Raw genomic sequence first — 23,991 nt, 5'->3', positions numbered from 1 at the left:
AAAAGCTTTTCCTGCATCTATTGAGATGATCACATGGGTTTTGGGGGTTTTTTTAAATTTAATTTTCTTCATTTATTTTTTATACACCAGGTTCTTATTAGTCATCCATTTTATACACATCAGTGTATACATGTAAATCCCAATCTCCCAATTCATTACACCACCACCACCACCACCCCTGCTGCTTTCCCCCCTTGGTGTCCATACGTTTGCTCTCTACATCTGTGTCTCTATTTCTGCCCTGCAAACTGGTTCATCTGTACCATTTTTCTAGGTTCCACATATATGCATTAATATACAATATTTGTTTTTCTCTTTCTGACTAACTTCACTCTATATGACAATCTCTAGATTCATCCACATCTCTACAAATGACCTAATTTCTTTCCTTTTTATGGCTGAGTAATATTCCATTGTATATATGTACCACATCTTCTTTATCCATTCGTCTGTCGATGGGCATTTAGGTTGCTTCCATGACCTGGCTATTGTAAATAGAGCACAAATGAACATTGGGGTGCATGTGTCTTTTTCAATTATGGTTTTCTCTGGGTATATGCCCAATAGTGGGATTGCTGGGTCATATGGTAATTCTATTTTTAGTTTTGTAAGAAACCTCCATACTGTTCTCCATAGTGGCTGTATCAGTTTACATTCCCACCAACAGTGCAAGAGGGTTCCCTTTTCTCCACACCTTCTCCAGCATTTGTTGTTTGTACATTTTCTGATGATGCCCATTCTAACTGGTGTGAGGTGATACCTCATTGTAGTTTTGATTTGCATTTCTATAATTAGTGATGTTGAGCAGCTTTTCATATGCTTCTTGGCCATCTGTATGTCCTCTTTGGAGAAATCTCTAGTTTGGTCTTCTGCCTATTTTTTGATTGGGTTGTTTGTTTTTTTAATATTGAGCTGCATGAGCTGTTTATATATTTTGGAGATTAATCCTTTGTCTGTTGACTCATTTGCAAATGTTTTCTCCCATTCTGAGGGTTGTCTTTTCGTCTTGTTTGTAGTTTGCTTTGAAGTTTCATTAGGTCCCATTTGTTTATTTTTGTTTTTATTTCCATTACTCTAGTAGGTGGATCAAAAAGGATCTTGCTGTGATTTATGTCAAAGAGTGTTCTTCCTATGTTTTTCTCTAAGAGTTTGATAGTGTCTGGTCTTACATTTAGGTCTCTAATACATTTTGAGTTTATTTTTGTGTATGGTGTTAGGAAGTGTTCTAATTTCATTCTTTTACATGTAGCTGTCCAGTTTTCCCAGCAGTGCTTATTGAAGAGACTGTCTTTTCGCCATTGTATATCCTTGCCTCCTTTGTCATAGATTAGTTGACCATAGGTGCGTGGGTTTATCTCTCGGCTTTCTGTCCTTTTCCATTGATCTATATTTCTGTTTTTGTGCCAGTACCATATTGTCTTGATTACTGTAGCTTTGTAATATAGTCTGAAGTCAGGGAGTCTGATTCCTCCAGCTCCATTTTTTTCTCTCAAGACTGCTTTGGCGATTTGGGGTCCTTTGTGTCTCCATACAACTTTAAGATTTTTTGTTCTAGTTCTGTAAAAAATGCCATTGGTAATTTGATGGGGATTGCCTTGAATCTGTAGATTGCTTTGGGTAGTATAGTCATTTTCACAATGTTGATTCTTCCACTCCAAGAACATGGTATATCTCTCCATCTGTTGGTATCATCTTTAAATTCTTTCACAGTGTCTTATAGTTCTGTGCATACAGGTCTTTTGTCTCCCTAGGTAGGTTTATTCCTAGGTATTTATTCTTTTTCTTGCAGTGGTAAATGGGACTGTTTCCTTAATTTCTCTTTCAGATTTTTCATCATTACTGTATAGGAATGCAAGAGATTTCTGTGCGTTAATTTTGTATCCTGCTACTTTACCAAACTCATTGATTAGCTCTGGTAGTTTTCTGGTGGCATCTTTAGGATTCTCTATGTATAGTATCGTGTCATCTGCAAACAGTGACCGTTTTGCTTCTTTTCCAATTTGTATTCCTTTTATTTCTTTTTCTTCTCTGATTGCCATGGCTAGGACTTCCAAAACTATGTTGAATAATAGTGGCGAGAGTGGACATCCTTCTCTTGTTTCTGATCTTAGAGGAGATGCTTTCAGTTTTTCACCATTGAGAATGATGTTTGCTGTGGGTTTGTCATATATGGCCTTTATTATGTTGAGGTAGGTTCCCTCTGTGCCCACTTTCTGGAGAGTTTTTATCATAAATGGGTATCGAATTTTGTCAAAAGCTTTTTCTGCATCTATTGAGATGATCATGCAGTTTTCCTCCTTCAATTTGTTAATGTGGTGTACCACATTGATTGATTTGTGTATATTGAAGAATCCTTGCATCCCTGGGATAAATCCCACTTGATGGTGGTGTATGATCCTTTTAATGTGTTGTTGGATTCTGTTTGCTAGTATTTTGTTGAGGATTTTTGCATCTATATTCATCAGTGATATTGGTCTGTAATTTTCTTTTTTGGTAGTATCTTTGTCTGGTTTTGGTATCAGGGTGATGGTGGTCTCATACAATGAGTTTGGGAGTATTCCTTCCTCTGAAATTTTCTGGAAGAGTTTGAGAAGGATGGGTGTTAGCTCTTCTCTAAATGTTTGATAGAATTCACCTGTGAAGCCATGTGGACCAGAAGGTTTGTTTGTTGCAAGATTTTTAATCACAGTTTCAATTTCATTATTTGTGATTGGTCTGTTGATATTTTCTATTTCTTCCTGATTCAGTCTTGGAAGGTTATACCTTTCAAAGAATTTGTCCATTTCTTCCAAATTGTCCATTTTATTGGAATAGAGTTGCTGTAGTAGTCTCTTAGGATGCTTTGTATTTCTGTGGTGTCTGTTGTAACTACTCCTCTTTCATTTGTATTTTATTGATTTAGTCCTCTCCCTCTTTTTTTTTTGATGAGTCTGGCTAATAGTTTATCAACTTTGTTTATCTTCTCAAAGAACCAGCTCTTAGTTTCATTGATCTTTGCCACCATTTTATTCGTTTCTATTTCATTTATTTCTGCTCTGATCTTTATGATTTCTTTCCTTCTGCTAACTTTGGGTTTTGTTTGTTTTTCTTTCTCTAGTTCTTTAGGTGTAAGGTTAGATTGTTTATTTGAGATTTTTCTTGTTTCTTGATGTAGGCTTGTATTGCTATAAACTTTCCTCTTAGAACTGCCGTTGCTGCATCCCATAGGTTTTGGATCATCGTGTTTTCATTGTCATTTATCTCTAGGTATTTCTTTATTTCCTCTGATTTCTTCAGTGATCTCTTGGTTATTTAGTAACATACTGTTTAGCCTCCATGTGTTTGTGTTTTTTACATTTTTTTCCCAGTAATTGATTTCTAATCTCATAGCATTGTGGTCAGAAAAGATGCTTGATATGATTTCAATTTTTTAAATTTACTGAGGCTTAATTTGTGACCCGAGATGTGATCTATCCTGGAGAATGTTCCATGTGCACTAGAGAAGAAGGTGTAATCTGCTGTTTTTGGATGGAATGTCCTATAAATATCAATTAAATCGATCTGGCCTGTTGTGTCATTTAAAGCTTGTGTTTCCTTGTTAATTTTCTGTTTGGATGATCTGTCCATTTGTGTGAGGTGTTAAAGTCCTCCACTATTATTGTGTTACTGTCGATTTCCTCTTTTATAGCTCTTAGCAGTTGCCTTATGTATTGAGGTGCTCCTGTGTTGGGTGCATATATATTTATAATTGTTACATCTTCTTCTTGGATTGGTCCCTTGATCATTATGTAGTGTCCTTCCTTGTCTCTTGTAACTTTCTTTTAAAGTCTATTTTATCTGATATGAGTATTGCTACTCCAGGTTTCTTTTGATTTCCATTTGCATGGAATATCTTTTTCCATCCCCTCACTTTCAGTCTGTATGTGTCCCTAGGTCTGAAGTGGGTCTCTTATAGACAGCATATATATGGGTCTTGTTTTTGTATCCATTCAGCAAGCCTGTGTCTTTTGGTTGGAGCATTTAATCCATTCACGTTTAAAGTAATTATCGATATGTATGTTCCTATGACCATTTTCTTAATTCCTTTGGGTTTGTTTTTGTAGGTCCTTTTCTTCTCTTGTGTTTCCCACTTAAAGAAGTTCCTTTAGCTGTAGAGCTTGTTTGGTGGTGCTGAATTCTCTTAGCTTTTGCTTGTCTGTAAAGCTTTTGATTTCTCCATCAAATCTGAATGAGATCCTTGCCAGGTAGAGTACTCTTGGTTGTAGGTTCTTCCCTTTCATCACTTTAAGTATATCATGCCACTCCCTTCTGGCTTGTAGAGCTTTTGCTGAGAAATCAGCTGTTAACCTTATGGGAGTTCCCTTGTATGTTATTTGTCGTTTTTCTCTTGCTGCTTTCAATAATTTTCTTTGCCTTTAATTTTTGCCAATTTGATTACTATGTGTCTTGGTGTATTTCTCCTTGGTTTTATCCTGTATGGGACTCTCTGCACTTCCTGAACTTGGGTGGCTATTTTCTTTCCCATGTTAGGGAAATTTTCAACTATAATCTCTTCAAATATTTTCTCGGGTCCTTTCTCTCTCTTCTCCTTCTGGGACCCCTATAATGCGAATGTTGTTACATTTAATGTTGTCCCAGAGGTCTCTTAAGCTGTCTTCATTTCTTTTAATTCTTTTTTCTTTATTCTGTTCTGCAGCAGTGTATTCCACGATTCTGTCTTCCAGGTCACTTACCCGTTCTTCTGCCTCAGTTATTCTGCTATTGATTCCTTCTAGTGTATTTTTCATTTCAGTTCTTGTGTTGTTCATCTCCGTTTGTTTGTTCTTTAATTCTTCTAGATCTTTGTTAACCATTTCTTGCATCTTCTCAATCTTTGTCTCCATTCTCTCTCCGAGGTCCTGGATCATCTTCACTATCATTATTCTGAATTCTTTTTCTGGAAGGTTGCCTATCTCCACTTCATTAGGTTGTCTTTCTGGGGTTTTATCTTGTTCCTTCATCTGGTACATAGCCCTCTGCCTTTTCATCTTGTCTGTCTTCCTGTGAATGTGGTTTTTGTTCCACAGGCTGCAGGATTGTAGTTCTTGCTTCTCCTGTCTGCCCTCTGGTGGATGAGGCTGTCTAAGAGGCTTGTGCAAGTTGCCTGATGGGAGGGACTGGTGGTGGGTACAGCTGGCTTTTGCTTTGGTGGGCAGAGCTCAGTAAAACTTTAATCCACTTGTCTGCTGATGGGTGGGGCTGTCTTCCCTACCTGTTGGTTGTTTGGCCTGAGGCGACCCAACACTGCAGCCTACCCGGGCTCTTTTGGTGGGGCTAATGGCAGACTCTGGGAGGGCTCATGTCAAGGAGTACTTCCCAGAATTTCTGTGCCAGTGTCCTTGTCCTCACAGTGACACACAGCCGCCCCCGCGTCTGCAGGAGACCCTCCAACACTAGCAGGTAGGTCTGGTTCAGCCTCCTCTGGGGTCACTGCTCCTTCCCCTGGGTCCTGATGCACACACTACTTTGTGTGTGCCCTCCAAGAGTGGAGTGTCTGTTTCTCCCAGTCCTGTCAAAGTCCTGCAATCAAATCCCGCTTGCCTTCAAAGTCTGATTCTCTAGGAATTCCTCCTCCCATTACTGGACCCCCAGATTGGGAAGCCTGACGTGGGGCTCAGAACTTTCACTCCAGTGGGTGGACTTCTGTGGTATAAGTGTTCTCCAGTTTGTGAGTCACCCACCCAGCATTTATGGGATTTTATTTTATTGTGTTTGTGCCCCTCCTACTGCCTCATTGTGGCTTCTCCTTTGTCTTCGGATCACATGGGTTTTATCCTTCAGTTTGTTGATGTTCTGTATCACAATGATTGATTTTCAGATATTGAAAAATTCTCACATCCCTGGGATAAACCCCACTTGATCATGGTCTGTGATCCTTTTAAAGTATTGTTGGAAACCACCCAATTAAAAAATGAGTGGAAGACCTAAATAGACATTTCACCAAAGGCATACACATGGCCAAGAGGCACATGTAAAGATGCTCAACATCACTAATTATTAGAGAAATGCAAATCAAAACTACAGTGAGGTATCACCTCACACCTGACAGAATGGCCATTTTCAAAGAAATGAAAGAATAAATGCTGGAAAGGGTGTAGTGAAAGGGAACCCTCCTGCACTGTTGGTGGGAATGCAAATTGATACAACCACTATGGAGAACAGTATGGTGGTTCCTTAAAAAACTAAAAAATTGAACTACCACATGACCCAGCAATCCCACTACTCGGCACATACCCTGAGAAAACCATAATTCAAAAAGAGACATGTACCACAATGTTCATTGCAGCTCTGTTTACGATAGCCAGGACGTGGAAGCAACCTAAATGTCCATCGACAGATGAATGGATAAAGATGTGGCACATATATACAATGAAATATTACTCAGCCATAAAAAGAAACGAAATTGAGTTATTTGTAGTGAGGTGGATGGACCTAGAGTCTGTCATAGAGAGTGAAGGAAGTCAGAAAGAGACAAACATATACCAGTTACGGAAAAAAAAAAAAAAAAAAAAAAAAAGGTACTGATGAACCTAGGGGCAGGGCAGGAATAAAGATGTAGACATAGAGAATGGACTTGAGGACATGAGGGAGGGGGAAGCTGCAGTGAAGTGAGAGTAGCATCAACATATATACACTACCAAATGTAAAATAGCTAGCTAGTGGGAAGCAACAGCATAGCACAGGGAGATCAGCTTGGTGCTTTGCAATGACGTAGAGGGGTGGGATAGAGAGGGTGGGAGGGAGGTTCAAGAGGGAGGGGATATGGGGATATATGTATGCACATGGCTGATTCACTTTGTTGTACAACAGAAACTAAATTAGCATTGTGAAGCAATTATACTCCAATAAAGATGTATTTTAAAAAAAAAAAAAAAAACTTCAGTTCTGAAAGCCTCCCAAAAAAAAAGAGTATTGTTGGATTTAGTTAGCTAGTATTTTGCCGAGTGTTTTTGCGACTGTTCATCAGTGATATTGGCCTGTAATTTTCTTTTTTTGTGGTATCTTTTTCTGGTTTTGGTATCAGGGTGATAGTGGCCTCACAGAATGAGTTGGGCGTGTTCCTTCCTCTGAAATTTTTTGTAATACTTTCAGAAAGATAGGTGTTCTCTGAATGTTTGATAGAATTTACCTGTGAAGTCATCTGGTCCTGGACTTTTGTTTGTTGGGAGTTCTTTAATCACAGTTTCAATTTGAGTACTTGATTGGTCTGTTCATATTTTCTACTTCTTCCTGGTTCAGTCTTGGGAGATTGTACCTTTCAAAGAATTTCTCCATTTCCTGTAGGTTGTCCATTTTATTGGCATATATGGTAGTCTTTCATGATCCTTTGTATTTCTATGGTGTCAGTTGTGATTTCTCCTTTGTCATATCTAATTTCATTGATTTGAGTCCTCTCCCCTTTTTTCTTGATGAGTGTGGCTAAAGGTTTATCAGTTTTGTTTATCTTTTCAAAGAACCAGCTTTTAGTTTCATTGATCTTTTCTGCTTTTTCTTCATCCTTATTTCTGCTCTGATCTTTATTTCTTTCCATCTACTAACTGTGGGTTTTGTTTGTTCTTATTTTTCTAGTTGCTTTAGGTGTAAGTTTAGATTATTTATTTGAGATTTTTCTTGTTTCCTGAGGTAAGATTATATTGCAGTAAACTTCCCTCTCAAAACTGCTTTTGCTGAGTCCCATATGTTTTGGATCGTCACACTTTTGTTTTCATTTGTCTTTAGGTAATTTTTGACTTCCTCTTTAATTTCTTCAGTGATCCATTGGTTGTTTAGGAGCATATTGTTTAGCCTCCATCTGTTTGTGTTTTTACAGTCTTTTGCTTGTAGTTGATTTCTAATCTCATAGTGTTGTGGTCGTAAAAGACGCTTAATATGATTTCAATTTTCTTAAATTTACTCACTTTGTGGCCCAGCATGTGATTAGTCCTGGAGAATGTTCCACGTACACTTGAGAAGAATTTGTATTCTGCTGCTTTTGGATGGAATGCTCTATACATATCAATTAAGTCCATCTAGTCTAATGTGTCATTTAAGGCCTGTGTTTCCTTATTGATCTTCTGTCTGGATGATCTGTCCATTGATGAAAGTAGGGTGTTAAAGTCCTCCACTATGTATTACTGTCGATTACTCCTTTTATGGCTGTTAATATTTGCCTTATATATTGAGGTGCTCCTATGTTGGGTGCATATATAGTTGTTATATCTTCTTGGATTGATTCCCTTGATCATTATGTAGTGTCCTCCTTTGTCTCTTATAACAGTCTTTATTTTAAAGTCTGTTTGGTCTGATATGAGTATTGCTACTCCAGCTTTCTTTTGATTTCCATTTGTGTGGAATACCTTTTTCCATCCCATCACTTTCAGTCTGTGTGTGTCCCTAGATCTGAAGTGGGTCTCTTGTATACACCATATATACGGGTCTTGTTTTTGTATCCATTTAGCCAGTCTGTGTCTTTTGGTTGGAGCATTTAATCCATTTACATTTAAGGTAATTATCAATATGTATGTTCTTACTGCCATTTTGTCAATTGTTTTTGATTTGTTTGTATAGGTGTTTTTTCTTCCCTTCCTCTTTTGTTCTCTTGTGATTTGACGACTAACTTTAGTGTTGTGTTTGGATTCCTTATTCTTTTTTGTGTGTGTATCTATTGTAGATTTTTGGTTTGCTGTTACCATGAGTTTTTGTTATAGCAGCCTATATATAAATAAGATTGTTTTAAGTTGCTGGTATTTTAATTTCAAATGCATTTCTAATATCCTGCATTATGCTCTCCTCTTCTCATGATTGCTGGGGTTTTTTAATATTTATTTATTTATTACCTTGGTCGCTCCGGGTCTTTGTTGGAGCACGTGGGCTCCTTACTTGCAGCTCACAGGATCCTTAGTTGCGGCTTGCGGGCTTCTTAGCTGCAGCACAAGGGCTCCTTAGTTGTGGCATGCAAACTCTTAGTTGCAGCACACATGTGGGATCTAGTTCCCTGACCAGAGATCGAACCCGGCCCCCTGCATTGAGAGCATGGAGTCTTGTCCACTGCGCCACCAGGGAAGTTCCCCATGATTGCTGGTTTTGATATCATATTTGTGTGTGGATGATTTCCTACCTTTACTTTATGTTTGCCTTTACCATTGAGCCTTTCCATTCATAATTTTCTTTTTTGTAGTTGTGGCCTTTTCTGCCTAGAGAAGTTCTTTTAGCATTTGTTGCAGAGCTGGTCTGGTGGTGCTGAATTTGAATTCTCTTAAGCTTTTTCTTGTCTGTAAAGCTTTTGATTTCTCTGTCAAATCTGAATGAGAGCCTTGCTGGGTAGAGTATTCTTGGTGGTAGTTTCTTCCTTTTCATTACTTTAAATATAGCATGCCTCTCCCTTCTGGCCTGCAGAGTTTCTGCTGAGAAATCAGCTGATAACCTTATGGGAGTTCCCTTCTATGTTATTTGTTGCTTTTCCCTTGTTGCTTTTAGTATTTTTTCTTTGTCTTTAATTTTTGTCAATTTGATTATTGTGTGTCTCAGCATGTTCCTCCTTGGGTTTATCCTGCCTGGGACTCTCAGCACTTCCTCTACCTGGGTGGACTGTTTCCTTTCCCATGTTAGGGAAGTTTTCAGCTATTATCTCTTCAAATATTTTCTCAGGTTTTTTCTCTCTCTCTTCTCCTTCTGGGACCTCTATAATTCAACTGTTGGTGCATTTAATGTTGTCTGAGAGGTCTCTTTTGCTGTCCTCATTTCTTTTTTTTTTTTTTCTTTATTCTGTTCTGCAGCAGTGATTTTCCACCATTCTGTCTTCCAGCTCACTTATCCATTCTTCTGCCTCAGTTAGTCTGCTAATGATTGCTTCCAGTGTATTTTTCATTTCAGTTTTTGGGCTGTTCATCTCTGTTTGTTTGGTCTTTAGTTCTTCTAGGTCTTTGTTAAACATTACTTCTGTCTTCTCAATCTGTGCCTCCATTCTTTTTCTGAGATCTTGGATTATCTTTACTGTCATTGCTCTAAATTCTTTTTTGGGTGGATTGCCTATCTCCACTTCACTTAGTTGTTCTCTAGGGTTTTATCTTGTTCCTTCATCTGGGACATACTCTGCCATCTCATTTTGTCTAACTTTCTATGATTGTGGTTTCCTTACTGCAGGCTGCAGGGTTGTAGTTCTTCTGCTGTCTGCCCCCTGGTGGATGAGGCTGTCTAAGAGTCTTGTGCAGGCTTCCTGGTGGGAGGGACTGGTTCCTCCCCACTGGTGGGTGCAGCTGGGTCTTGTTTGTCTGTTGGGCAGGGCTGTGTCAAGGGGCATGTTTAATGGGCAGCTGTATGCTCAGGAAGACTTTAAGCAGCCTGTCTCTTGATGGATGGGGCTGTGTTCCCTCCCGGTTGATTGTTTGGCCTGAGGTGTCCCAGCACTAGAGCCTACAGGCTGTTGAGTGAGTCCAGGTCTTGGAGAGAAAATGGCCACCTCCTCTAGGGCTCACACCAACTAGTACTCCCCAGAACTACTGCCACCAGTGTCTTTGTCGCCACAGTGAGCCAAAGCTGCCCCCATTGCTGCAGGAGACCCTCCACAGCAGGTAGATTTGGCCCAGGCTCTTATGAGGTCACTGCTTTTTTTCCTGGGTCCTGATGCACATGAGACTTTGTGTGCACCCTCCAAGAGTGGAGTCTCTGTTTCCCCCAATCCTGTGGAATTCCTGAGATCAAACCCCGCTGGCCTTCAAAGCCAGATTCTTTAGGGGCTCCTCCTCCTGTTGCCAGACCCACAGGCTGGGGAGCCTGACATGGGGCTCAGAACTTTCACTCCTGTGGGAGAACTTCTGTGGTACAATTATTTTCCAGTTTGTGGGTTGCCCACCCAGCAGGTATGGGATTTGATTTTATTGCAGTTGTGCCCCCTCCTACCATCTCATTGTGGCTTCTTCTTTGTCTTTGGATGTAGAATATCTTTTTTGGTAGATTCCAGTGGTTGGTTCTTTTGTCGATGGTTGTTCATCAGTTAGTTGTGACTTTGCTGTTTTTGTAAGGAGAAGTGAGTTCACATCTTCTACTCCGCCGTCTTATCTTTCTGTTGATATAAAATTGTTAACAGGTTATCTTTAGTGGTCAAGTTGTGTAGAAACTGTTCATTTTTATATCTGTATTTTCTAATATTTCTTCCAATGAATATGAATAGTTTTCATAATAAATAAAATGGGGAGAAAAGACACTTTTTAAATCCTTTGTCCCAATTTTAGAACATTTAATAAAATTAGCAAATTTTTAAAGGTAAAAAATTAGAATTTTAATAGTTTAAAAAGAATTTTCTACAGTGATATTCATGAAAGCATTTTTATAACTGAAAATGATACAATAATATTAATGTCCCAAAATAATTATCCATATGGTAGAATACATAGGAAAAGAAACTAGAAGGATGTTTATCAAACCATTAACCATGGCTGTCTCTGCATCAGGTTCATGGGTATTATTTTTTGTGTGTTTTTCTTCTGTATTTCCCAAAATGTTACAGATGAATACAGGGTACCTTCTTCTTCAAAAAAAAAAAAAATGCTTTTAAAAGTCTAAACTAACATCATCTTGTTATTGTTAACCACATAAATATTACAGGAGAAATGGATTGTCTAAATTCAGTATTAAAATAAAACAGCATTTTCCTTTGTGTATGCCTGTGTGTCTTAATAGCATGTTCACTACTTCTCTGTGTGAATAAACTAAAGACAACTACCCTAAAATTTGATTTATCCTATTGTAGGTTGCTTCAGGTGAATGCAATGAAGACACCGAAGTTTACAACATCACCCTTTGTACGGGGGATGAACTCACTCTCATGGGCCAGGCAGAAATCCTTTATGCAAAGACTTTCAAGGAGAAGTCACGACTCAACACCATCTTCAAAAAGATTGGGAAGCTCAATTCCATCAGCAAGCTGGGAAAAGGCAAAATGCCGTGCCTCATTTGCATGAATCACCGGACCAACGAGAGCATCAGCCTCCCATTCCAGTGCAAGGGCAGGTTCAGCACCCGAAGCCCCCTGGAACTTCAGATGCAGGAGGGCGAGCACACCATCCGCAACATTGTGGAGAAAACCAGACTTCCCGTGAACGTGACCGTGCCCAGCCCTCCACCGAGGAACCCGTATGACCTCCACTTCATCCGTGAGGGGCACCGCTACAAGTTTGTGAACATCCAGACCAAGACAGTGGTGGTTTGCTGTGTGCTGCGGAACAACAAGATCCTCCCCATGCACTTCCCTTTGCACTTGACTGTCCCCAAGTTTAGCCTCCCAGAACACCTGGTGAAGGGGGAAGTATGGCCTGAAACCCTGGTCCATCACTGGCTGGGTATCTGCCAAGAACAGTTCGACATCGATGAGTATTCACGGGCGGTCCGCGATGTGAAGACCGACTGGAACGAGGACTGTAAGAGCCCCAAGAAGGGCCGGTGCACTGGCCACAACCATGTGCCCAATTCCCTTAGCTACGCTCGCGATGAGCTCACCCAGTCCTTCCACCGGCTCTCCGTCTGTGTGTATGGCAACAATCTCCATGGCAACAGTGAGGTGAACCTCCACGGCTGCAGGGACCTGGGGGGAGAGTGGGCCCCCTTTCCTCATGACATCCTGCCCTATCAGGACTCGGGTGATAGTGGAAGCGACTACCTTTTCCCAGAAGCTAGTGAAGAATCAGTGGGCATCACAGGGAAGTCAGAACTTCCTTATGAAGAGCTGTGGCTGGAGGAAGGCAAGCCCAGCCATCCGCCTCTCACTCGCTCCCTGAGTGAGAAGAGCAGATGTGATCAGTTTCGAGGTTCCGTCCGGTCCAAATGTGCACCTTCTCCCCTTCCTGTCCCCGGAACTCTGGGAGCAGCAATGAAGTCTTCAGAGATTGCCCTACCTCCACCTCCAGTGCCTCCCAAATCTGAAGCCGTAAGTCCTTTCTGGTTTTGGGTGACGTGCCGGTCCTTCTGTCTCTCTGCTCAGTCATCTGCTAATTTATTTTCTTTCTTAAAGAAAACTCCCCAATAGAAGATTATCAGAATGAGCAATTTGCTTAATTTGGAGTGAAATAGAAATATTTGCTGGATTATTTTTACCATTTGGCAGTTAGTTAGAGTTTTACTCTACATTTGATGAGAAATTCTTGGAGAGTTTTTATTAGGAGAGGTTTACACATGCTGCCCAGAGAACGGATAACAGCGAGGGGAGAGCAGAAGGCGGAGACCAGATAAGAGGGATGAATATGGTAACAGGTATGAAATGATGACACCCTGAACCACAGGAGTTGGTAGCAGCAGATGACAGGGAGAAACGAGCTGCTTCAGATCATGTTTCAGAGGTGGAACCAACAGTATTTACTGATTAAATTGGATGTGGGTAGTGAAGGAAAGAGAGAAATCAGGAGAAACTCCGAGATTTGTAGCCTGAGCAGCGGAGTGGATATTAGTGCCACTTACCGCTGATGCGGACTGAAGGAGGAGTGGATTTATTTGGGGGAAGGAGAGATCAAGAGACATCAGCATCATTTGTAACTCTCTCCTCACAGTTACATTGAGATCAAAGCATCATGGGGATGCTCACGTGCACACCACACATACACACACACAGCAGAGCCAGGTGCCAGCCCGGTTTTGCTCACCACCTCAAACGTAACTCACTCAGCTGAGGAGGAGTCTATCAGATTTTAATGTAAAAGGTCGTACGGGACAGGAGAAAGAGCCCTCTGTTTTGACCATGTTCTTTGATTGATTGACAGGCACTCTGAACCTTCACGACTCATTTTTGATCATTGGATTTCATTATATCTGAAGGGAGAAAGCACTTGAGGCATAGGGTGTAATTTTCATTTATTTGACAGTATCTGTGGCAGTGGTTTCCTTTTTTTCTATCTCTAGCAGAATCCTTTAAAAGAAAAAAAAAGGAAAACTAATACAGATCACAATAAATAGAAGAATTACAATCAAAACCCATCTGACTGAAGGACAGATTGGAGGGACGGGGTCTCCCCTTGGCCCTGTCCACTCTGCCCCCACCAGGTGGTCTCAGGACACCTCTCTGGAAACACAGGGCTGTGTAGAGCCTCGTATCAAAACCATGGGCTAGATACTAGAAGAATCACCATCAGTGACCACTGAAATCATGACCCTGGACTCTAGCAACTTCCCCTTTTGTAGGGAAGGTAACGGATGAAAAGAGAGGACTACTATACAAGTTAAAATGTGGGAGGTATACATAGGTCATGTATGGGGGGAGTTCAGAGGAGAAAAGAACTTCTAGTTGGGCAAGAGAAGCCTTCATGGAGATGACATTTCAGATGAGCCGAGAGTATATACATGAATGGAAAGAGCAGAGAGGTGAGAAAGAAGGGCGTTCCAGACAGAATGGCTTGAGCAAAGGCAAGGGCAGATGAGGGAAAACGCAGAGTTTTGCTGGGCGAGTGGAATAGGGTTGAAGAGGGAGTATGAAGGGCAGTGGTGTCTTCAAGGCTGGAACCAGGTCACAGACAGCTCTGGACACCAGGCAGCACTTTGTGCTAGGCGTCATACATAGCTGTCCATGCAGAGCCCTCATTGCTGCAAAGCTTTCCTGAGAGAAGACCTACCTCCAGCTGTTTATTCCAGGACATAACAACTCCCCAGAAACTGCAGGTCTCTACTTTCCCCTGCTCCTTACAAGATCTACCAGGGATCTTAAGGCACAAGCCCAGAGATCCCCCTATCCAGTAGGGGTTGTGGAATATTTGGGGGAAGTCTTGGTGGAGTCAGAGTCCTTGGTTCTTTTATTCATGTCAGATGGTGTTCCCCCAAAAAACAGGTAAAAGGTGAGGGGACACTTTTAGGGATGTCTCAACTTACCTGTGTGTGTGATGTTGCTTGAAGCTTGGAGCCTTCTCTTCAATAGGAATGTGACCACATGAGCTTTTCCTACAGAACTCTGGTCCCACCTGGCACATAACGGGGACTCCTGTTTGTTGACTGATTGATTGACTCATCCAAGGTGGTCCCACCCAGTTATTTACATAACCAAGTCTTGAGGTAGGAAACTGGCAGTGATTGTTTTCACTGAGGCTAGTGAAAGATGAGTAAGAACACAAATATTAAGAGGCCCTATCTTGACCCTGGTACTAAAAGAAAAATGTTAGAGTTAAATTTGAAACTAAAACAAATCTCACAGCAGAAGAAAAGGTTTGGGCCTCCAGTCTAAGCCATAATTTCTTATGACATAAGAGAACCTTCTCAGAGCATATTCGGTGTTTATAGAATGCTCTAATCATAAAGACTTTTTATAAACACCTGAAATTACTTAATTTTCTTTTTTTTAAGAATTAGGCATTTCAAATGAAGTCATGTGTTTTATTGGTTCTGTGACCATGAAACAAATTTTCCAGTTTTAGGATGTGCGTGAGATCCGGAGAACGTCATAATCGTTAGATGTGGCTTCAGCTTGTAGCTTTCAAAAGGGAACTTTAATGGGGCATAAATTCAAGTGCTCCCACAGAATTAAATAAAACTTCTTTGGATAGTGACAGTGGGGTGGGTCCTGGGAAAAAGATGGGGCATAGAAAGGGAAGCAGAGCTGATAATTGGCAAATGAACGCTGCTTTACCACAGTCCGTGTCCCAGTCATGTTAATATCTAGAGGGACAGTGGCTCCACTACAGTGTATGTCAGCCTGTGCCTTTTTTTTCTTACTCTATTCTTCACTCCCTACTTCAGGGTCCTAAGTTACAGCAAATATCTGTGCTCCTTCTCCAGCAGATTTTGACAGTCTTTGTTTCTGTAAATGAGATAAAAATCTTTCTCCTTCAACAGTAATTCTTGCTATGTTTCCAGCAGTGTGCTGCAGTTCCGGCATCATCTGGTTTAATGCTTGACCACTGTCCTACCCATATCCTAAAATGGAAAACTAGGCTATGGGGCCAAACAGAAAATCCTCAGTGGAGGAGTGATCAGTTTAGCCCTGTTAATATACTTTGTACTTGATGTGGCTACTTAGAATTATGCTCTAGTCTGTACCTTTGTAAAGATCGTTAAATACAAAGGTTTTTTTTTCTTTAAACACAAAACACTGCCACTTACCTTTCCCAACAATAAGAGGCTATTCCCCCGCTAACTGGAACATCCCAGGGAAGAGTAAACAGCTCCTGGTTCCAGGCACAGAAGAGAAATTGTTGCAGATGAGCCCAAGCTGGGGAGCTGCCCAGCTCACTGAGTGGTGACATTTTCATTTTTTAAAATTGCGCAGAGTGCCCTCAAATCAGAATGACCTGACAGTTCCTCTTGAGTGGGTTATCCTTAATTGGTTCATATGTTCCAAACACATCCTCTATTTCGTAACATTGTGGGCCTCATTCCATAATTTTAATTTTCTGGCTGTTGGCTGATAATGTCGAAAGTATTTACCCAGATACACTCTACAAGTGACAGTCTTCAAGAGCTGCCTTTTTTTGGTGGTTTTTTTTTGTTTTCCTCTGTGGAAGATGCCATTTTGGAGAGCAGTGACGGGAAGGCTTGATAGTGCATGAAATCTATAAATAGAATGTTTGACTCAGACTATTCTGGTCAATGCAGTAAATTACAAATCAGTATCAAAACTACTGGATCACAACTCTTCTGTAGCTATGTGTGCAGTAGTATCAAACCTGAGGACCCCAGAACCCAGGGATTAATTAATGTCCTCTGTCTTTAGTAACAGAAAAAAAAAAGTGCATTCACTCTTGGTTGGATGTTAACGTGGCAGCGATTCTTGAGATTCATGAAAGAAAAATCATAAAAGGAGCTCTAGGTTGAAACCACTGGTTTAAAGCAAGTTTTCCTGCAGTATGGATGAAGAACTTGTTAACCTTTGGGATTGACAGGATGCCCCCTGACAATGACAATATGAGAAGCAGGGTGTAGGGACTGAATTGTAAGATGGATTGTGGTAGCATACATTCATTGTTATAAGGCTGAAGTCCATCATAAATAAAGTTCCTGTAATGGAGCACACTGTCTTATTGATGTTTGAGAAAAATAAGACATAAAGGGCGAATTTAATCCAGATCTACACTGCACCTAGTTCAGTAGGTGCCGGAAAAGACTGCACTATCCAGCAGTCTGAATCTGCAGACTGAGCAGCTGATGAGAAAATAGAAGGGGGACACCAAGCATCCTGAGAGTCTTCATTTCCCTTCTCAGTGGAATTTCACCGGGAGCAGAGAGGAGTGATCTGCCACACTATGTGATGGCTAATTAGAGGCACAAAACATCATGTCTAAGAGCCACATGTGGATTTGCGTCCTCACTCTGCCACTTAGTAGCTTCATAGCTTCACACCTTGGGCAAACTATTTAACTTTGAGTCAGTTCCTGCGGCAATTAATAACAGCGTCTTCATTGCATTATTGTATTATACAAAGTACTTGGCAGTTTTCCCTGGCACTTGGTAAGCATTCAGTAAATAGTAGCGGTAACTTAATATGGGATGCATTCTTTTTTAGGGTTAGATAGAAAATAATTTTTTGGAGGTTATTTCCCCTGTCCTTCCTTGCCTAAGGTGTAAGGCCTCTCCAGAGAGTCGTGGAAGCTGATGGGGACAAGGACACCTACCTCCACAGACAGACCAGCAGAGAGCCTGGCACACAGGCAGGGGACAGTCATCCCTGCATTCCAAAAGTGCATCCTAACAGGCTTGAAAAGTAGTAAAACATTCTTTTCATCTGACTTTTAAAATGTCTACTTGATAAGCTAGATGTTATGTGTTATAGTTACCTACCTGTGGAGCCAAAATTGTAATCATGATAAACCAAGAAAAGAGCTACAGAAATGCTCAGCATCCTGTGGGCCCCAATAATATGTAATCCTTTCATGGGGGATTTGGGGGTTTTGTAGAACTATAGAGTACCTATGAAAAAGCCACATGTGGTTCTAAGGCTGCAAATATGTGTCAAGAAACTGAAATTCCTAGGAAAACCTCTCTAGAAATATTAAAGCTGAGAAGTTGCCTTGACTAACTCCATCAGGCATGGCGAGGCTAGGTCATGGTGCTACCAGGTGTCACACCTGGATGTGTCCACCCTACAGAATGAGGGCCCTCACAAGACTACCCAAATTAAGAAAAAGTCATAAAAATGTATTGTTTAAAAACCGAGAGAACTGATTCTTAAGAATTGAGCTATAAGAATTAATTCTACTCTACAACCAGCAAACACTAAGGAAAAAGGCGGCAGGACATGCATACTAAAAACAGCCCTTGCACCAAAAATATTAAACCAACCCAGGCTACACAGGATGCTCCCACATAAAAACAGCCCTCCAAGACCACAGTAGATAATTGTTTCTCCTAAATTCATAGAGTAAGAGAAATATAAGTAAAATTAAGAAGCAGAGGAAACACTCCCAATTAAAAGATGAGGAGAATTCTCTTGAAAGAACAAACAATGAAACAGACCTCTTCAGTCTAATAGACACCAAGTTAAAAAGGAGATAATGAAAATACTGAAGGGATTAAGAAGGGCTATCAATAGGAATGCAGATTACTGTAAAAAGGAACTAGAAACTATAAAAGAGGAGCCAGGAAAAATTAGAAAACTCATTTGCTGAGATGAAAACTGACTGAGCTAAAGGCAATGAATAGCAGATTGAATAATGCAGAAGAACGAATAAGTGTTCTGGAAGATAGAATAATGGAAATCATCCAATCAGAACACAGAAAGCCAAATTGGGGGGAAATAAATGAAAGCAAAATAAGAAACCTATGGGATAATATAAAGCATGCCAACCTACACATAATAGGGATCCCAGAAGGAGAAGAAAGAGAAAAAGGGTTCAAAAATGTGTTTGAAGAAATTATGGCTGAAAACTTCCCGAACCTAAAGAAGGAAACAGATATCCAGGTACAGGAAGCACAGAGGGTCCCAAACAAGATGAACCCGAACAGATGTACACCAAGCCATATTATAATAGAAACGGCAAAAGTTAAAGAGAGGATTCTAAAGGCAGCAACAGAAAAACAAAGAGTTAATTACAAGGGAACCCCCATAAGGCTATCAGCTAATTTCTCAATAGAAACGTTTGCAGGACAGAAGGGAATGGCAAGATATAGTCAAAGTTCTGAAAGGGAAAAATCTGCAACCTAGGATACGCTACCCAGCAAGATTATCATTTAGAATAGAAGGAGAGAGAAAGAATTTCTCAGACAAGCAAAAACTAAAAGAATACAGCAATACTAAACCTATCCTAAAAGAAATATTGAAAGGTCTTCTCTAAATAGAAGAGAAGCAAGAAGGTATAGGAAAGAGAAGATCACAATTGGAAAGTAAATCACTTAATAAGCCAGTAGACGGATTTTTTAAAAAATCAAAAAGATTCTTGTGAAAGTGATGACGGCCACAATGAACAGCAAAAGGATAAATATGAAGATGTAAAAGAGGACATCAAAATCATAAAAGGTGGGAGAGGAGAGTAATAAAATGTAGACTTTTTTGTTTGTTTTTTTTTAGAATGTGTTTGAGCCTATATGACTACCAGTCTAAAAGCAAGTAGAAAGGAAGGGGTTAAAATACTTGAAAAACAAGGTAACCACGAATTGACACATAAAATCGACTTACAAAAACCAAAAAGAAGAGAACACAAGCATAATATAACAGGAAATCATAAACCATAAAAAGAAAAAGAAAGGGACAAAGAAGAAATACAAAATCAACTGGAAAACAAGGTTTAAAATGGCAATAAATAGCTATCTATCAATAATTACTTTAAGTGTCAGTAGACTAAATGCTCCAATCAAAAGACAGGGGAATGGCAGATTGGATTAAGAAACAAGAGCCTATAATATGCTGCTTATTGTAGGCAACACATAAAAAAGAGACCCACTTTAAGGCAAAGGACACACGTAGACTGAAAGTGAGGGGATGGAAAAAGATACCTCATGCAATGGAAATGACAGAAAAGTGGGGGTCGCACTACTCATGTCAGACAAAATAGACTTTAAAACAAAGGCCATAAAGATAAAGAAGGACACTATATAGTGATGAAGGAATCAAGACAGGAAGAGGATATTACATCCTCAAAATATATGCACCCAATATAGGAGCATCCAAATACATAAAACAAATACCAGTAGACATAAAGGGAGAAATTGACAGGAATACAATAATAGTAGGAGACTTTAACACCCCACTCACATCAATAGACACATCTTCTAGACAGAAATCAGTAAGGTAGCAGAGATCCTAAAGGATACAATAGAACAGTTAAATTTAATTGATATCGTTCGGGACATTACATCCAGAAAAAAACCAGAATACACATTCTTTTCAAGTGCACACAGAACATTTTCTAGGATTGACTGCATACAAGGGCACAAAACAAGCCTCAACAAATTTAAGAATATAGAAATTATTTCAAGCTGCTTTTCTGACCACAATGGCATGAAACTAGAAATCAACCACAGGAAAAGAAATAAGAAAAATATGATTACATGGAGACTGAACAACATGGTACTAAAAAACCAGTGGGTGAACAACAAAATGAAAGAGGAAATCAAAAAATACTTTGAGACAAATAAAAATAAAAACACAACCATACAAAATCTGTGGGATGCAGCAAAAGCAGTTCTTAGAGAGACGTTCATAGTGATACATGCCTTCCGCAAAGAACAGGAAAAATCTCAAACAACCTAACCTACCACCTAAAAGAATTAGAAAAAGAAAAATAAACAAAATCTAAAGTGAGCAGAAGGAAGGAAATAATAAAGATCAGAGAGGACATAAATAAAATAGAGATTTAAAAAGCAATAGAAAAAAAATCAAAAAAAAACAAGAGCTGGTTCTTTGAGGGGTAAACAAAATTGACAAACCTCTGGCTAGGCTCACCAAGGAGAAAAGAAAGAGGACCCATATATACAAAATAAGAAATGAAAAAGGAGAAATAACTGATACCACAGAAATACAAAATAAAATAAAATAAAAGAATACTATGAACAATTATATGCCAACAAATTCAACAACCTAGAAGAAATGGACAAGTTTCTAGAAACGTACAGCCCACCAAAACTGAATCAAGAAGAAATAGATAATTTGAACAGACAGATCACTAGAAGCGAAATAGCGTCCGTAATTTTAAAAACTCCCTACAAACAAAAGTCCAGGACCAGATGGTTTCACAGGTGAATTCTACCAAACATAGAAAAAAGAACTTATACTGATACTTCTCAAACTCTTCCAGAAGATTGAAGAGGAAGGAAGGAATGTATGTCTAAAGACATTCCATGAAGCCACCATCACCCTGATACCAAAACCAGACCAAGACAGTACCAAAAAAGAAAATTACAGGCCAATATCTTTGATGAATATAGATGCAAAAATTCTCAACAAAACATTTGCAAACCAAATCCAACAACACATAAAAAAGATCTTACACCACAACCAAGTTGGATTCATCCCAGGGTCACAAGGATGGTTCAACATAGCAAATTAATCAATGTGATACACTATATCAACAAAAGAAAAGACAAAAACCAAATGATCACTCAGTAGATGCAGGAAAAGCATCCATTCACCATAAGAACTCTTACCAAAGTGGGTATAGAGGGAACATATCTCAACACAGTAAAAGCTATTTACCACAAACCCAGCAGCAGTATAATACTCAACAGTGAAAAGCTGAAAGCCTGCCCACTAAATTCTGGAACAAGACAAGGATGCCTATTCTCACCATTTCTATTCAACATAGTATTGGAAGTCCTAGCCACAGCAGTCAGACAAGAAAAAGAAATAAAAGTTATCCAAACTGGAAGAGAAGAGGTAAAATTGTCATTATATGCAGATGACATGATACTGTAGAAAACCCTAAAGACTCCACACAAAAACTACTAGACTGATAGACAAATTCAGCAAGTTAGCAGGATAAAAAATTAACATACAGAAATCTGTTGCATTTCTTTACACTAACAATGAAATATCAGAAAGGGTATGTTTAAAAAAAAAAAAAAGCCCTTCTAATCACATCAAAAAAAAAAAAAAAAAAAGGAATAAACCTGACCAGGACTTCCCTGGTGGTCCAGTAGAAGAATCTGTCTTCAATGCAAGGGACGCCAGTTCGATCCCTGGTCAGAGAACTAAGATCACACATGCTACAGGGCAACTAAGCCCATGCGCCACAACAAAAAGATCCCATATGCCACAACTAAGACCCAACGCAGCCAAAAAAATAATTAATTAATTGTTTTTAAAAGTCAATCTTAAAAAAAAAAACCTGACCAAGGAGGTGAAAGACGTGTATGCTGAGAACTATAAAACATTAATAAAGGAAATTGAAGATGATTCAAAGAAATGGAAAGATATTCCCATGCTCTTGGATTGGAAAAATTAATATTGTTAAAATGACCATACTTCCCAAAGCAATCTACCCATGTAATGGATATCCCTATCAAATTACCCATGACATTTTCCACAGAACTAGAACAAATAATCTTAAAATTTATATGGAATCACAAAAGACCCAGAATCACCAAAGAAATCCTGAGGAAAAAAAACAAAGTTGAAGGCATAACCCTCCCAGACTTCAGACAATACTTCAAAGCTACAGTAATCACAACAGTGTGGTATTGGCACAAAAACAGCATATGGATCAATGGACCAGAATAGAGAGCCCAGAATTAAACCCACACCCCTACAGTCAATCTTTGACAAAGGAGGCAAGAATATAACATGGGGAAAAAAGTCTCTTCAGCACGTGGTGTTGGGAAAGTTGAACAGCCACATGTAAATCAATGAAGTTAGAACACACCCTCACACCATACACGAAAATAAACTCAAAATAGCTTAAAGACTTAAATATAAGACATGACACCATAAAACTCCTAGGAGAGAACATAGGCCAAACATTCTCTGACATAAATCGTACCAGGTCAGTCTCCCAAGGCAGTAGAAATAAAGCAAAAATAAACAAGTGGGACCTAATCAAATTTACAAGCTTTTTTACAACAAGAGAAACTGTAAAACGAAAAGACAACCTACAGACTGGGAGAAACTATTTGCACATGATGTGACTGACAAGAGCTTAATTTTCAAAATATACAAACGGCTCATACAACTCAACAACAAAAAAGTGAACAGCCCAATCGAAAAATGGGCTGAAGACCTAAGTAGACATTTCTCCAAAGAAGACATACAGATGGCCAACAGGCACATGAAAAGATGCTCAAGATCGCTAATTATTAGAGAAGCAAATCAAAACTACAATGAGGTATCACCTCACACTCGTCAGAATGGCCATCATTAAAAAATCTACAAACAACAAATGCCGGAAGGATGTGGAGAAAAGGGAGCCCTCCTGCATTGTTGGTGGGAATGTAAATTGGTGCCGCCAGTATGGAAAACAATATGGAGGTTCCTCAAAAAACTAAAAATAGAGTTGCCATATGATCCAGTAATCCCACTCCGGGGCATATATCCAGACAAAGCTATAATTCAAAAAGATACATGTCCCCCTATGTTCATAGCAGCACTGTTCACAATAGCCAGGACACAGAGACAACCTAAACGTCCATTGTCAGATGAATGGATAAAAAAGATGTGGTGCGTGTATACAATGGAATACTACTCAGTTATTAAAAAGAAAAAAATGAAATAATGCCATTTGCAGCAACGTGGATAGACCTAGAGATGATCATACTAAGTGAAGTAAGACAGAAAGAGAAAGACAAATACCATACGATATCACTTATATGTGGAATCTAAAATATGACACAAATGAACTTATTTACAAGACAGAAGCAGACTCACAGAGAACAAACTTGTGGTTTCCAAGGGGGAGGGAGGGGAAGGGAGAGACAGATTGGGAGTTTCAGATTAGCAGATGCAAACTATTATGTATAGAATAAACAACAAGGTCCTACTGTATGCACAGGGAACTATATTCAATATCCTGAGATGACCATAATAGAAAAGAATATGAAAAAGAATGTGTGCGGGCTTCCCTGGTGGCGCAGCGGTTGAGAGTCCGCCTGCCGATGCAGGGG

General features: G+C 39.6%; 1 protein-coding gene across 2 annotated transcripts in view; it reads left to right on the top strand.

The window, feature by feature from the left end:
• Nucleotides 1-23,991, top strand: part of GAREM1 (GRB2 associated regulator of MAPK1 subtype 1) — a 204,950-nt gene that overhangs the window by 169,788 nt on the left and 11,171 nt on the right. For both annotated transcript variants that reach the window (XM_007455169.1, XM_007455168.1), the window contains exon 4: nt 11,747-12,919. In XM_007455169.1, the coding sequence (XP_007455231.1) occupies nt 11,747-12,919 (1,173 nt within the window). The remainder of the gene's footprint in view (nt 1-11,746; nt 12,920-23,991) is intronic.

This window comes from Lipotes vexillifer, unplaced genomic scaffold, assembly GCF_000442215.2.
Source record: "Lipotes vexillifer unplaced genomic scaffold, Lipotes_vexillifer_v1.1 scaffold90, whole genome shotgun sequence".
Lineage (NCBI taxonomy): Eukaryota > Metazoa > Chordata > Mammalia > Artiodactyla > Lipotidae > Lipotes > Lipotes vexillifer.
Note: the sequence above shows the minus strand (reverse complement) of the source record. Positions and strands in the feature narration are given on the sequence as shown.